Consider the following 17,095-nt stretch of genomic DNA (forward strand, 5'->3'; position numbering starts at 1 on the left):
TAGGTAGACCAAATGTTTGGAAATGCATGTGTCTGTAATAATAAGATGAATCCACAAGGATGTCTGCAATCTTGTGGGAGCCATCAGGGAAGTAGTATGGTGAGAGTCTGGTAGGACCGCAGAGACAGTTTCATTCACGACTCGAAGTCCAGGACTCAGATCCAGCACTCAGGATAGAGGATCCAGGACACATGACCACCGCAACAGGATTAGCCTCGACTCAGGATCCCGGCGTAGATATGGACACAAAAAAAGATATTTGGGGGAAGCTGGGTTAATCGGAACATGAGAGTACACAGGTACAAAAAAGACTGTTGCTCGCTACAACTCAGCTCTATCCCTCAGCCTTGACTCTCTAGCCCCCCTCAAAACCCTGACTATCTCCTTCACCCGTTCGGCCACTTGGTTCACCACTGAACTCCGTGCCCTGAAGGCTTCTGGTCGTCGGCTAGAGAGACTCAAAAAAAGAACTGGCCTCACCGTCCACCGCGAAGCATACCAGGACCATGTAAAGGCCTACAAAGAAGCCCTCTCCCTGGCTAGGCCTTCGTACTACTCCACCCTCATTGGCATCCAACAATCCCAACCAAGAATGCCTTTCTCAACCATAAACTGGCTTTTGACCCCCCATCCTCCAGGTGCTCTTGATCTCTGCTCGAAGTTTCTGGATTTCTTCCAGGCCAAAGTTGATTCCATCCATCAGCAGCTTCAGGTGCCTGCTCCACTGAAGTCTGCATCCTGGGAGTCATCCTGGACTCCACCCTCTCTTTCCAGGGGCATATCAAAACCATGGCCAAATCCGCCTTCTACATCTCAAAAACATTGCCAGACTCCGCCCCTCACTCTCTGACTCTGTGGCAGAAACACTCGTACACGCACGCCTTCATAACATCCCGTCTGGACTACTGCAATGGAGTCCTGTCCGGGGTTCCCAGCAAAAGCCTGGCCAGGCTCCAATATGTCCAGAACTCTGCCGCCAGTCTTCTCACCCGCACTAAGCCATGGCAACATATCACCCCCACCCTCATCCACCTACACTGGCTGCCAGTCAAGTCCCAGATTCACTATAAAACACTCCTCCTCACGTACAAGTCCCTCCATACCCTCGGCCCCCAGTACTTAACAGACCTCCTACATCCCTACACCACCTCTCGGAGTCTGCGGTCCTCAGACACGGGCCTGCTCTCCATCCCCCGCTCTCGCCTTCGTACTGTGGGTGACAGGGCATTCAGTGTTGCGGCCCCCACCCTCTGGAATGCACTTCCTGCCGAGATCCGGAACGTGCCTCACTGGACATCTTCAAATCCTCACTGAAAACGCACCTGTCCACCATGGCCTTCGGATCCTAGGCCCTTTCTCACTTCTCTTATTTTTCATTTCCTCGCTCCTCGGTCTCGGTCTCACCGGAAGTTGATTTGTCTGCGCCATCTTGAGTAGCGTCCCAATGGCCTTATTTTTGCCGGAGGATCAAGGAGCGATAATGGAGGAGCTATAATCAAGGAACCACCAGACCATCCTTCCATGAAATCCTCACAAACTCGCCCCGCCCCCTTACTGTGTATCGTGCACTGATTGGACGATGCAGTGCATGCACTGATCTGATGCTTCTTGACCATGTTCATGACATGAGAGCAGTTTCCCAGCGGAGTGAAGAAAATACATGAACCTCACGGGAGTCACTCCTCAGTTTATATTTATGAATGTTAATCTAACTGGGTTTTGATAGATAACATCTCTTTTTCTTCTCTCAATTATTGTATTTCTTTTGTGCACTCGAATCAATATTAATCCAACTAATGTTCGTTTTATACATTTTAAGAATGGCGTTTATCTTTTTTGAGAATTAGTTCTTATTTTATTTTATTTATTGGGTCTACAACAGATGATAGAAATGTTCAGTAAATGTGAGGCGGGGGTGTTTGTGAAAATAACGGGGACAGAGCTGCTGTCAGACGATCAGCTGTGCAGCGTCATCACAAACGGACGTCGCTTCACGTGACGCTCCGGAGGAAAGGACGTCCCATTGCTCTTAAAACTAATTTCCCTGCTTCTCGTGGTTTCCTTGCGGCTCTCCATGCTTCCCTGGTGGGAGGGAGTAGTCGCAGGGAAACGACGCAAGTGAGGGATGCAAGGAATCCATTTAACCAAAGTGAGAAGGGCCCCACGTCCTTTCCTGGTCCCAAGGCTTCCTTTATTTTATTTTATTTCTTTATTGTCTGTTTTGTTTTGTCTGCACAGCGACTTTGGGTCCCGTGAAAGGCGCTTTACAAATTCCTATTATTATTATTAATATGAAAACTCTGTTTTTGACACAATTTTTAATTATGGATTATCAATAATTGTTTCAAAGTAACAGGCACATTGGATTAACCTATGGATTAACCTTCAGCTGCGTTTTTCACATTTTAATGCCATTGAACACGACTTTTGGTCAGAATGACAGCAAAAGGTGAGCATATCTCTGTTTTGCTACCTAATGCTACGTGTTGTGATGTCTGTATTTGTGATGTTGGTCCACTCCTCTTCAATGGCTGTGCGAAGTTGCTTGATATTCGCAGGAACTGGAACACACTGTCGTATATGCCGATCCAGAGCATCCCAAACATGCTCAATTTGTGACATGTTAGGGTTAGGGTTTAACCCTAGGGTTTTCGGACCCCCCCAGACCCCCCAATAAAGCAAAACTGCACGTTTCAGAGTGGCCTTTTATTGTGGCCAGCCTAAGGCACACCTGTGCAATAATCATGCTGTCTAATCAGCATCTTGATATGCCACACCTGTGAGGTGGGATGGATTATCTCGGCAAAGGAGAAGTGCTCACTATCACAGATTTTTTTCAGATTTGTGAACAATATTTGAGAGAAATTGTTATTTTGTGTATATAGAAAATGTTTTAGATCTTTGAGTTCATCTCATGAAAAATGGGAGCAAAAACAGCAGTGTTGCATTTATATTTTTGTTCAGTGTATGTAGGCCGTCTCCGATTTAAAAACAAAACAAAAAACACCTGGGGTCATTTGGGTGGAAATGGGTGTATTTGCCGTTTCTCTGGAACCCATTGTTCGATTTTGATTGAAATCTCTTTTGAACCGTTAGAGCCAATAGAATCAAAGGGGAATTTCCACATACACAGATGTTACCATTGAGAAATGAAAGCTATGCGCACACAGTTTGCCCAAAGCGAAACCTATTTTACGCTCTGAAAATAATAATAATTTCAAAGTGACAGGCTGCTCATTGGCACATGAAGACAAAATGGCCTGACATTCTCAAGAGCAAAACTTCACAAATTACCCATCATGCCTTGCTGTCGAGAGCGTAGAGCATGCGCATTTTAGTTTTCCCTTAATCCCGACTCCAATCTCCCTCACTCAGTAGAATGAATGATGAATGATGAGAGAAAATAAATCTGGATTCAGCTTTTAGTGCATTTTACAACTTTTATAACCTAATGATTCAAATAAGGGGGGCTATACAAGTTGTATTACTGGGTAGCTAATTTAGTTAAAATATTTAAGGACATCTCATTCCCAATGTAGAACATTGCTGTATTTACTTTGGTTAGAACGTTGCTGTATTACTGCATCAAATATAATACAAACATATTAAACAGTTATATTAGTAAAATAAGTATTTTGTTAACTGAAAGTTTCTATTAAGGAAGTTTTTATTGTGTTAACTGTATAGGTATTTATGCTTTTTAGATTTACTTTCTCTTTTTCTCTGTACGTCTGTTCTAGAAACCGAAAGGAAGGGAGAAACTTCACAGCTGTCAGCAATGTGACAAATCCTTTACAACATCTGGAGATTTAAAGCACCACCTTCTTATTCACACTGGAGAGAAACCGTACAGCTGTGAAGAGTGTGGGACAACTTTCACTACATCAGGTAACCTCAAAACACATCAACGTATTCACACAGGAGAGAAACCGTACAGCTGTGAAGAGTGTGGGACAACATTCAATCAATCAGGTGATCTAAAAACACATCAACGTATTCACACAGGAGAGAAACCGTACAGCTGTGAAGATTGTGGGAAAACGTTCACAACATCAAGTTATCTCAAAACTCATCGATTTATTCACACGGGAGAGAAACCATACAGCTGTGAAGAGTGTGGAAAAATGTTCACTACATCAGGTAATCTCAAAAAACATCACGTTGTTCACACAGGAGAAAAACCGTACAGCTGTGAAGATTGTGAGAACGTTCACTACATCAGGTTATCTCACAACGCATCGACGTATTCACCGGGGTGAGAAACCGTACTGGTGTGAAGAGTGTGGGAAAACATTCACTTCATCAAGTGGTCTCAAAACACATCAACGTATTCACACAGGAGAGAAACCGTACAGCTGTGAAGAGTGTGGGAAAACTTTCACCCAGTCAGGTAAACTAAAATCACATCAACGTATTCACACTGGTGAGAAACCATACAGCTGTGAAGAGTGTGGTAAAACTTTCACTACATCAGGTTATCTCACAACGCATAGATGTATTCACACGGGAGAGAAACTGTACAGCTGTGAAGAGTGTGAGAAAAAATTCACAACATCTGGTAATCTCAAACAACATCAACGTATTCACACGGGGGAGAAACCATATAGCTGTGAAGAGTGTGGGAAAACATTCAATACATCAGGTTATCTCACAACGCATCAACGTATTCACCGGGGTGAGAAACCGTACTGGTGTGAAGAGTGTGAGAAAACATTCACTACATCAAGTGGTCTCAAAACACATCAACGTATTCACACAGGAGAGAAACCGTACAGCTGTGAAGAGTGTGGGAAGACTTTCACTCAATCAAGTAAACTAAAATCACATCAACGTATTCACACAGGAGAAAAACCGTACTGCTGTGAAGAGTGTGGGAAAACATTCACGGAATTAGGTAATCTCCAAAAACATCATAGGGTTCACAATGGAGAGAAACCATAGTGGTACTAAGAGTGTGGGAAAACGTTTTCTCAAAGTATTCACCTTAAACTCCATGAGCAAATCCACACTGCATCGTTTTGAAAAACTAAGAGAGCCAAGCTAGCTGTTTCCTCCTCCTGAGTCGTTCTGAATTGAAGTCTGACTATCAGACTTCAATTCACAGTCAGTCTCGCTTTATGTCCCTGAACCAGCCCTGAGGTCTTCCTCAGCTCTTTAAATATCACTAAATTCCCCAAAATAAAATGGGTGAGGTCGCTTTCATCCACTACGCTGCAAAACTGGAACACGAGGACATATCAGAGAGGCTCAGTGGAAATGTTAAAACGCCAGCTAAAGACACATCTCTTTACATTAGTTTTTTATAAGCAACGCCCCACTTTAAATGGTATTTTAGTCTTTATTATTTACCTACATTTACATTGTTTTATTAATGATATAGTAAAGGTTTTATCTTATATTAGTCATTTAAAGGTGGGGCAGGTAAGTTTGAGAAACTGTCTCGAGATACACTTTTTATAATAATCCATGGAATGCTCTTAACATCCCGATAGCAATGAATATCTTAAGTGCTTTGACAAAAAATACATAAAAAAATTCATCTGTGGAAGCCGTAGTAATGTAAAAAACACGACCAATCATTTTAGCCGGCCTGGCTGAAATAACTGGATGGCCTACCTGCCTGTCAGCCTTCCATCTATGCACAAACTTATCTCATGCCCTCATTGGTAATGTGCGTGTTCGTGTGTGTTGGAGGAGGAGCTCTGTAAGGAAGTGGCAGATTTTCAAATTCTGGCGCACTCGAGCTGGTTTCTCCAAAATTACCAACCTCACCTTTAACAGTTTCAATAACATTTATTTTTACGTTGTTTTCTTTATATTTTAATTGTTTAACCTTTATTAGAATTATGATGATTTTATTACTATTAATTGTTTTGCTTTTATTTCTGTTGTACCTATATGTTCACTTTATTTGTTAGGGTTTTATATTGTTGCATCTATTCACTTTTCTTGTGCCTTATCTTTCCGAGATAAATCATGTTTTACTGTATTTCATTTGTTTTTATCATACCTTTTACCTCCTTGTGTATCTTAACCTGTTAAAATGTTATATTTTGCTGCATGTATCTGTAAAGGTCTTAGCCTCTGAGGGGACTTTCTTGTTTAATTTTAACTTGTGTTTTGTCGCCATTTTGTAAAGCACTTTGAGCTGCATGTGGTGTATGCAAAGTGCTATATAAATAAAGCTTTATTATTACAACAGTTTTTTATTTTCTAACCAGCGTTCACACTATGCCAACACAAGGCCACAGAGATGCTGTTTCTCCTATTTAATTAATGTTTGTAATGGTTCTTGATCTATGAAGAAATGTTTTACTATGCTGTGTTTCAACCATGGTTTTCTAATAGCCTTCTTATTCCTTTAAAAAAAAGTATAATATCTCAACTGTTAGCCTTGTTAAGCTGCATTGAAGGAATTTAGTTTCACTGTTCATTAATCTGCCGACAAGTTTCTCCAATAATCTGTTTGGTTAATAAAATGTTGTGTCCTATTGGGATGTTTTTGATAGTTCATGTTGAGTTAGCAGTCTTTTCTGGGTTGCAGTGGAATTGTCAACAATCAGTTCATATCGTCTTTTCCTATCCACTATTCCTTGACCTCTGTGTGAAACGTCACAGGGTTAAATGCATTTACTTATGTTTACCCATTAGCCACATAAAAAGCTACTAACAAAGAACTAGAGGCAACAAAAACACGGTTTAACGTATAAAAGCACGGATAAATCACCCTCCAAGGATAAACAAACTCTTTGAATGTGTTTTTTAAAAGTCTCTTAACCTGTTAAGTCCTGAGCCTGTTTTTCAGGTCTCAGGCTCAAAAGTGACATTCCCAGAACAAATGACTATAACTTCACTTCTAAAAGGGGTAAATGAATAATCTTTTTTCTCAAAGCAATTATAAACCTGTGAGTTTGATGTAGAAAGTCAGAATCAATATAGATTTTTTTAATCTTTAATTACATTCAGATCGAACATAGTACAAAATTGTAAATTATAGTGTCTGTCCAAAAAAAAGAAATTACTTAAAGTGAAAGCCATCTTTGAATGATGGGATAGTGGATTAAAAGCTTTAGGAATCCAAAGTACCCTGTATCAAGATTGATTCAAAACAAGTGACATTTGACCTTTTTAGAGAGATTTAGAAAGAAAAAAAACACTTCTGGGGCCATTTGGGCGCCTTTTCCATATCTCTGGCCCCCCTCGTTCAATTTTGATGATTGACATCTCTTTTTAACAGTTGGAGCCAATAGAATCTAGGGGAAGTTCCTAAAATCCATCTAAACATTACCCATTGGTGAATGAGTGATGCGTAGCCAGAATACCCCGGAACAGGAAGCTGTCATACACTCTGGTAGCTATCATTAGCAGCTAATATCAAAATCTCCGTTTTTGACATAAAAATGTAATGATGGATTATCAGTAATCATTTCAAAATGACAGACACATTGGATCAACCTTCAGCAGCGTTTTCATCGTTTTAATGCCATTGAACACGACTTTTGATCAGAACAACAGCTAAGGTAAGATAATGTTTTTTGTTTTTGTTTAGCTTATTGTTTATATTATAACTTAGTACTTTTTATCATATTGTTGTGTTTATTTATTATATTATAAGTTAGTACTTTTTTTAACGCATTTTAAGATATGCAACACTAAGCTGTCTGTGGCTCTTCGCTGCTGTAACGCTGCAAATTTCCCCTCTGTGGGACTAATAAAGGTATTCTGATTCTGATGTTCCGTGAATGCTCCGTAATGCTACGTGTTGTGATGTCCTTATTTGCTTTCCCTCTCACGAGTTCTGATCGCTCAGTGATGATACTAATACCTATAGAATCTGTGTAATCTCAGCTTTAATCTGATATTTTGTATGTGCAGTTACGATGAGTAATAAGGGTATTTTTATTGGAGTTGTGCATTAGCATCTTTTCGCTCAGGGCTCAATTTAAAAGAAAAACGCATGCACCTATACGACAAAAGGCTCTCAGGCTTAACAGGTTAAACACATTAAATTCTGTATAAAATCTGCATCAACGTCTGTTAGTGTTATGCCCCTAATATGGGGAAAATATCAGACAAGAAACGGAGACGTTGTTACTTGCTTCAAGTCCAATGTATTATGCCAAACAACAACATGGTACACATAGGCCCGTCACAATAATTAATTTTGTTGGACAGTACATTTTCCCGGAAATTATTGAGATAAACGATAATATTGTCAGCTCCGTTGTAAGACCATTTTAGACCACTGACATAATGATAATATATCATAATAATTCAAGTAAATCCTTTGAAACATAATTTTTTTATTGAACATTCAACATTGCAAATGAAATGTGAAATAATATCAAAATATATAAATTATATACAACAAATTAATTAAAATCACACACAACCAAAACAATCAATGAAATAGACTCAGGCTGGAAAACAGCTCTCTCTCTCTCTCTCTCATATATACAGGACTGTCTCAGAAAATTAGAATATTGTGATAAAGTTCTTTATTTTCTGTAATGCAATTAAAAAAACAAAAATGTCATACATTCTGGATTCATTACAAATCAACTGAAATATTGCAAGCCTTTTATTATTTTAATATTGCTGATTATGGCATACAGCTTAAGAAAACTCAAATATCCTATCTCTAAATATTAGAATATCATGAAAAAGTATACTAGTAGGGTGTTCAACGAATCACTTGAATCGTCTAATTAACTCGAAACACCTGCAAGGGTTTCCTGAGCCTTGAAAAACACTCAGCTTGGTTCAGTAAACTAAATCACAAGTATGGGGAAGACTGCTGATCTGACTGCTGTCCAGAGGACCGTCATTGACACCCTCCATCAGGAGGGTAAGACACAAAAAGAAATTTCTCAAAGAGCAAGCTGTTCACAGAGTGCAGTTTCAAAGCACATCCACAAAAAGTCTGTTGGAAGGGGGAAATGTGGCAGGAAACGCTGCACAACCAAGAGAGATGACCGCAGCCTTAACAGCATTGTGAAGAAGAGTCGCTTCCAGAATTTGGGGGAGCTTCAAAGACAGTGGACTGAAGCTGGAGTCCAGGTATCAAAAGTCACTGTTCACAGACGTGTCCGGGAAATGGGCTACAATAGCCGTATTCCCATGGTCAAGCCACTTCTGAACTCAAGACAACGGAAGAGGCGTCTGACTTGGGCTAAGGAAAAGAAGCACTGGACAGTTGCACAGTGGTCCAAAGTCCTCTTTTCAGACGAAAGCAAGTTTTGTATTTCATTTGGAAGTCAAGGCGCCAGAGTCTGGAGAAAGGCTGGAGAGGAGCAAAATCCAAGTTGCTTGAAATCCAGTGTGAAGTTCCCACAGTCAGCGATGGTTTGGGGAGCCATGTCAGCTGCTGGTGTTGGTCCAATGTGTTTCATCAAGCCCAGAGTAAATGCAGCTGTGTACCAAGAGATTTTAGAGCACTACATGCTTCCGTCTGCTGAAAAGCTCTATGGAGATGAGGAATTCATTTTCCAGCATGATCTGGCACCTGCCCACAGTGCCAAAACCACCAGTAACTGGTGTACTGACCATGGCATTACTTTCCTCGATTGGCCTGCAAATTCCCCTGACCTGAACCCCATAGAGAATATGTGGGGTATTGTGAAGAAGAAGCTGAAAGACACCAGACCCAACAATGCTAATGAGCTAAAGGCCGCTATTGAAGCATCCTGGGCATCCATAACACCTCAGCAATGCCACAGGCTGATTGCCTCCATGCCACGCCGCATTGATGCAGTAAACCGTGCAAAAGGATTCCCAACCAAGTACTGAGTGCATTAATGGACATTTTCAAATGTTTGATTGTGTTTTGCTGTTATAAATCTTTTTTTTTTACTTGGTCTGAGGAACTATTCTAATTTTTTGAGATAGGATTTTTGAGTTTTCTTAAGCTGTATGCCATAATCAGCAATATTAAAATAATAAAAGGCTTGCAATATTTCAGTTGATTTGTAATGAATCCAGAATGTATGACATTTTTGTTTTTTTAATTGCATTACAGAAAATAAAGAACTTTATCACAATATTCTAATTTTCTGAGACAGTCCTGTATATAAATAAATAAATAAATATGAGCACACATTGTCTCACAAGCAAAAAAACCCTCCTTAAAACAACAGTCAAGTGTACAGTCCACTGTCCATATGCCTCAAAAGGCCATATCCAAATCTGTATTTCAAAGATCTCGAGCAAGGAACAACAACAACATGTTTGCATTGTCGGGCAACTGCAACCCAGAAAAACCCTCCAAAAATACCCTCAAACAACTATCACACCAACAGTGAGCTTTTCACATTAATGTTACACACTGGGTCCTTCTCAGGTCGATTATTTTCATTTTCTGTCCTCTGTATCACCGGAAGTTGTTTGTCTGCGCCATCTTGAGTAACGTCCCATGGCACTTATTTCGAGATAATGGAGGAGCGATAATCGAGGAACCACCAGACTATCCTCAGATGAAATCCACAGACACTCGCCCCGCCCCCTTACTGTGTATCGCTCACTGATTGGACGATGCAGCGCATGCACTGATCTGATGCTTCTTGACATGAGAGCCGTTTCTCAGCGGAGTAAAGAAAATACATGAAACTCACGAGAGTCACTCCTGAGTTTATACTGTGTTTTGTTTCAATTAATGTATCATTTAGTTACAAATATGTGATATATCTGAACAACAAAGTGGTCAAAAATCATATTCATTTATTGGAAACATTTTCATGATCGCTTTTTTCGTTTATACATTTTAAGAATGGCGTTTATATTTTTTGAGAATGGGTTCTTATTTTATTTTATTTATTTGGGTCTACAACAGATGATACAAATGTTTGTCAGTAAATGTGTACTAACAGAGGCGGGGGTGTTTGTGAAAATAACGGGGACAGAGCTGCTGTCAGATGATCAGCTGTGCGGCGTCATCACAAACGGACGTCGCTTCACGTGACGCCCCGGAGGAAAGGACGTCCCATTGCTCTTAAAACTCATTTCCATGCTTCTCTGGTGGGGGGGACTGAATGCAGGGGAACGATGCAAGTGAGGGAAGCAAGGATTCCATTTAATCCTCCTGAGAACTTCTTGGTACACCCTGATAATAGAGTTACAATAATCCAGCCTTGAAGTAACAAATGCATGGACTAGTTTATCTGCATCATTTTGAGGCAAGATAGGCCTGATTTTTGTAATGTTACGTAGATGGAAGTAGGCGGTCCTTGAAATTGTTTGCCTGGAAGATTCATCGTTGTCACGTACAAACTGAGAGCGTTCAGATAGGACCTAAACCACCCTAAAGCAGTTCCCTGTATGCCAACTAAGTGCTCTAGTCTTTGCAATAGGATATCATGGTCGATAGTATCAAATGCAGCACTGAGATCGAGCAAGACAAGAATAGAGACAAGTCCCTTGTCTGAGGCTATTAGAATGTCATTTGTGACTTTAACCAGAGCTGTCTCTGTGCTATGTTGTGTTCTAAAGCCAGACTGAAAATCTTCAAATAAATCATAGTTTTGCGACCTGCTTTCTTAAGAATCTTTGAGAGGAATGGAAGATTAGAAAAAGGTCTATAGTTGGCTAAAACCTCTGGATCGAGGTTGTGCTTTTTAAGAAGCGGTTTTTTCACTGCTGCTTTGAATGATTGTGGAACATAGCCTGATAATAAAGACATATTCATAATATGTAATAAAGAAGTGCTAATTAATGGAAAAACTTCCTTCAACAGCTTAGTTGGAATCGGGTCTAAGATACACGTTGATGGTTTAGAAGAGAGAATCATTAAATTTAATTGTTCAAGGTGTGTGGCTGAAAAGCATTCTAATTTACTATCTAGTGTAATATTAGAACTTAGTTTACATTACATATGCTCTGCTGATGTGGTGATATCACTGCTGTGATATCAATGTTTGACTCTGGCTGTGTTTGATATTACATTTGCATTGGTATAAGGGGATCAAAATTGGGGGTTAGGGATTGTGGGTCCTGAAGCTGCCCTAATTACCAGGGAGTCTCAACGACACAGGGTTTCTCCTCCAGTGGCAGTTTAGATACTGCTCTGGGGTTCTACCAGCCCACCAACACCTACTACACTACACACTCCGTTTTGCTATCCTGGCGGTTGGAGACCGACGCTTTAGAGCCTGAAATAAGTGATACGACGGGCAGCATGGTGTTAGAGGCCATACTGTAAGCCAGTGGCTCAAACATTTTGTAATGTACCCCCTTTGAAAAAAATATTTCTCAAAAACAATTTGTTAGGGACAAAATGCCTATATAAAGAGGTACAGTACAGCCTTGCACCATCAGTGTCCGCTTTATTAAAACAACATTGTAACTGAGAAAAACTTAAATGCTACATTTCAAATGTTTACAATCCATCACTAAATTCATGGCAAACCAATTTTAACATCATGCATTAGTTACATTGAACTGATCTTTTTAATAAGTTGTACTTACAATGTAGTGAGAAACATGGGCTTGTGCTTCACTGAGGATCTTTGTCATTCTGACAGGGAGGCAACCTGCAGTTATTACACTTCGCGTTTTGAAATATGTGTAACTCTGTTCATATAAAACCCACACTGCTCAAACTTCGTTACTTTTCCTAAAATTGGTATATTTATTCATTTATTTATTTTGGGGCGTGAGGAATGAAGAGAAAAAAAGATTTTGACCCCTCATATAAACATATGCATAATGCTGCGCTATACTTTGCGGCCACACGCCGATGCCAAGCAACGCTCATTGTTTAGGTCCTTTCATAAGCAGGCAGTCATATCATTAGCTAGAACTAGCTAAATCTGATAGATTTGGACAAAAACGCGATTGAAGTATAACCGGACGTGAGAGAGGGATCAGAGATCAGATCAGCTTCTGCTGACGGAGAACACGCAGCTCTGCATGATCACAGCTCCGCCGCTGTGACGGACCGGTGAGCGGACCAAAATACACTAAGAGTTAGACCTAACACACTTGGCTAGTAAATCTACTCTGGAACAAGCTAAACTAGTTGTAAATATATTTATTCTTTACTGTCGGGTCACTTATTACAGGTTCAGCGAGCTGCACAAGACTGACGGGCTGTCAGGAGAGGGAGAGAAAAGAGAGCACCCCGTTTATTTTTACCATTTTATTATCCAGAATTACTGTAATTACTGTAAACCTTTGAATAAAGTAGTTAATCTACTATTAGTAGTTTGTTTAAATGCATTAATTATGTTTTTTTTTTCATTAACATAAAATAAATCTCACGTACGCCCTGCAGTACTCCAACGTACCCCAAGGGGTCCGCGTACCCCCATTTGAGAACCACTGCTGTAAGCGCCCCCCCTAAGCAGATTAAGTTGATCTTGCGTGTAGATTCTGGGGGTTTTAGTCCTAAAAAGATTGGACGGACGTTTTCCGGAGCCTTATCAGCACCGGAACTCGGTATCGGAGACGGCCTGGATATTAACATTGGTTGTATCGAAGTTAGATTCCTTTTCACTATTACACACTCCCCTTCAAAACAGATGTCGTCCCGACATTATAATCCACAATATTAGGCCTATATGTCAGCAACATCTATAAACATTCATTAAACATACCAGGCTCACTGCTCAGTTTGGCAACACTTTACACACTCAATTTACACATTTAAGCACATTAGTAGAAAGTCCATCAAAACAAAATAACTCATTATAGACTTTAGGAAAAACAGCGCAACACCAGATCCACTGTACATCAACGGAAACTGTATGGAAAGGGTTCCCGCCTTCAGGTTCCTCGGCACACACATTGCTGAAGATCTATCCTGGCCTATCAACACCACAACAACTGTGAAAAACGCCCAGCAGTGACTCCACTTCCTGAGGATCCTCAGGAAAAACAACCTGGAGAAGAAGCTTATGGTGTCTTTCTACCGCTGCTCCATAGAGTGTGCTGGCATATTGCCTAACCACGTGGTGTGCCAGCTGCTCAGAAAAGGACAGGAAAGCCCTTCAGAGGGTCATCAGCAGCCCAGAAGGTCATCGGCTGCTCACTGCCTTCTCTGGAGGAACTCTTCGGCCAACGTTGCCTCAACAGAGCAAGCAAAAATAATTGCAGACTCTTCACACCCTGGACACTTCCTGTTTGCTCTTCTGCCCTCCGGTAGACGCTACAGGTAAATTAAATCAAGGACAAACCGACTGAAAAACTGTTTCTACCCCAGAGCCATACGAGAACTGAACACCGTCAAACGCTGAACTAGCATACACACAGTTACAGCTTGCAACTGCATTACTTTTGAATAGTTTTATTAACTTATTAACTGATCGACATCAGAGATGCCAAATATCATCCCTGTGTTTCTTATATTGTAAACTGTATTTAACTGTATGTATGCATGTTGGTATGGATGTGTGAGCATATGTTTGTGTGTATATATTTATATAGATATATCTTTTTTCGTTGTATGTGGAAATGCACTGCGAGGATTGCTTTTTTAAATGTTGTACCTGGTGCGACGACAATAAAGGAATTCTATTATATTCATTGTATGACAAACATATATGTTCATGAGCTCTCAGTTTTTTTAACAGTCCATGCATGTATGTTGTGTGTGTGTGAGCACTCTACTTCTTAAAAAGTCCATAAGTGTGTATGATTGTGTATACCAAGCTTTCCTTCTCAGTCCATAGATGTATGAATTGTATATGTGTGTATGTGATCACTCAGCTTCTTCAAAAGTCCATGAGTATGTCTGGTGTGTCTGTGTATAGGCATATCTTTCAGTACCCAGGAACAACAGGCTGGTAGTTAAACTGCTGTACCATAGGGATGTGCATCTCCATCACTGAGGCCGATGCGATGCGCATCTCGATACGTTGCCAACGATACATTAACGATACATTTGAAACACCAGGCGATGCGATACGATTCACCCCTGTTGCGATACAGTTCCATACGATTTGATTCAACATTATGCGATTCGGGACGATACGATGCGATTCAACACGATGCAAAATAATAATACTTCATTATGGTACGACAGAGGATTTTTGTTTTATTCCTCATATGCAGCAAATCATACATTAACAAAAAAAGTGCATTACATATTCGGTTCTCTCTACTAGTACTGCGTATCCCATCATGCTGTTACTTTTTTACCTTGAAAAACTCTCCAGAGTACAGTACAATTGCATAACACCTCACAGTTAAACAATTTAAGGATGCATTGCCTATGATTAACAATGTGCAAATAACAGCTACCATAGTGCAATGCCCACTCATCCATAGGCGAACTCACCAGTGAGCAGAAAGCAGTGGTTTCTATAGGAACAATAAAGAATACAAATAACCTTTCACAAACAGCTCTATCATAACTGCTTACAGTAAGGAAGACATTTAAAGTATTACTGGGTGGGCCCAGGTGTCATTTAAAAAAAAAAAAATGTATTCACCCATTGAGAAACATCGCAGGGGGGGGGGGGGGGCCAGGCCTCAGATGATTTGAGGCCAAATATCATATTTAGACTTTTTTTTTGTTGTCTTTAATTTTTTTTTTTTTTACATATAATTGTAAAGCAATACATGATTGTCACTAAAAGCCTTGTCTCTACATTTCAATAAAATATAAAAAATAATTGATTTGAATAACAATTCAAGTTAGTAGCTATTAAAAGACAGAAATGTATAATTCTTTCTTTAATAGAAATGTTTCTTCTGCCCGTAAAGTGTCCAAACCAGGCTTTTCTGGATAAGCGCATTTTTAAAACATAGTCATTGTCCATGCCGGTTTCAGTTTGATTATTTGTCACAGTTGCTCCGATCAGATCGGTCTCCTCCATTTTGTAGATTATTTACGACTTTTGAATCCACATAAACACATCGGCAAAACCCGGCTTACTTTGAGCATGTGTTTTAAACAGTTGAATCCCTTTGTGAATTGTTTCCACTTCCGCGCTGTTAATTTCTTCATACAGCGGGAATCCAAATGAATTCATCCTGAGTCCAATAACCATCAAATTCACTCCAATAGTGCTCCTTAGTTACGCTTTCATCCTCCTTTAACACAATACTTCACATTCATACAGTTTGTGACAGTAGTTGTAGCATTTTTGAGAGTTTTAAACTTTAATTACCGCTGTTACGCCTCCTGTGTGTGTGTGTGTGTGTGTGTGTGTGTGTGTGTGTGTGTGTGTGTGTCTGTGTGTGTGTGTGTGTGTGTGTGTGTGTGGCAACTTCCAACATGAGTCATTTGGGGGGGGCTCTTGGGAAAAAAGGTTGGGAACCACTGCCATAGAACCCTAACTCATACAACCATAGAACCAGCGCAGATGAACCCAAAAGCAGCAGCTCTGCCGCCGCAGAGGCTGTCAAAACCGCCGCCGTCGGCAGCGTTGAACCGAAACAGGCTGGTTCCGACTGCATGGAGGTTTGTTGTCGGGACATTGTGACGGGCAAATAAAAGCTTATTTGGGCAAAGAGAAAGGTAGTCTACTTCAATGCAGAATGGTACAAAAACAGAGAGTGGTTAATTATTTGCAAAACCACTAAATAGGCTAAGCCTTCTGTGAAATATGCAGAATTGCTGCTGTCAAACGGCTTGTAACTTTCTCCAAATGTGGAGATGACAGCTTTGTAAATACCGAGTTAATAACTGGAACTTTTCACAGAGATTACTTCAGTCAAACACCAGTCAACATTCAGTTGTCAAACAAGAGCGTAGCAGGAAAAAATAAGAGATGGAATCATGGAGCAACTGCGCTGTCATATGTGCTGGACCTGTATATTTTTAATTTACAGGAAAGGAGTGAGCAGAGGGTCGAGTTGTCCATTCTTGTTCTGTTTTCTCTGACTATCTTCCTCCTGAACACCCTCTCAGACTTTCAGTTGCTCGCGCTACTAAAGAGACACGTTACCATGGAAACCAAACTGTATTCAAGTCCGAGTGGAAACAGTGACATTTGGTGCGTTATGTTAGAATGAAACAAATCCGATTTAGTCAGAAATCGGGAGAAATGCGGGATAAATATGACCCCGAGGAAGACGGGAGTCTCGATCCCGCGAAAATCGGGAGGGTTGGCAAGTAGGCCTATGTCCCATACAGTACACACGCACTTTTTGCCCC

The 17,095-nt window shown here is 40.4% G+C and overlaps 2 protein-coding genes across 2 annotated transcripts in view; both read left to right on the top strand.

The window, feature by feature from the left end:
- Window positions 1–17,095, top strand: part of LOC307028186 (uncharacterized protein) — a 54,936-nt gene that overhangs the window by 12,538 nt on the left and 25,303 nt on the right. The gene's annotated exons all lie outside the window — the stretch shown is intronic.
- LOC307027949 (uncharacterized protein) lies at window positions 3,982–6,491 on the top strand (the record flags this gene model as incomplete). The annotated part of the gene is made up of 1 exon (XM_079662643.1): window positions 3,982–6,491. A coding segment is annotated over one exon (960 nt), but the record flags the coding sequence as incomplete, so codon positions are not given.

This window comes from Notothenia rossii (genome assembly GCF_949606895.1).
Source record: "Notothenia rossii genome assembly, chromosome: 2".
In the NCBI taxonomy this organism is placed as follows: Eukaryota; Metazoa; Chordata; class Actinopteri; order Perciformes; family Nototheniidae; genus Notothenia; species Notothenia rossii.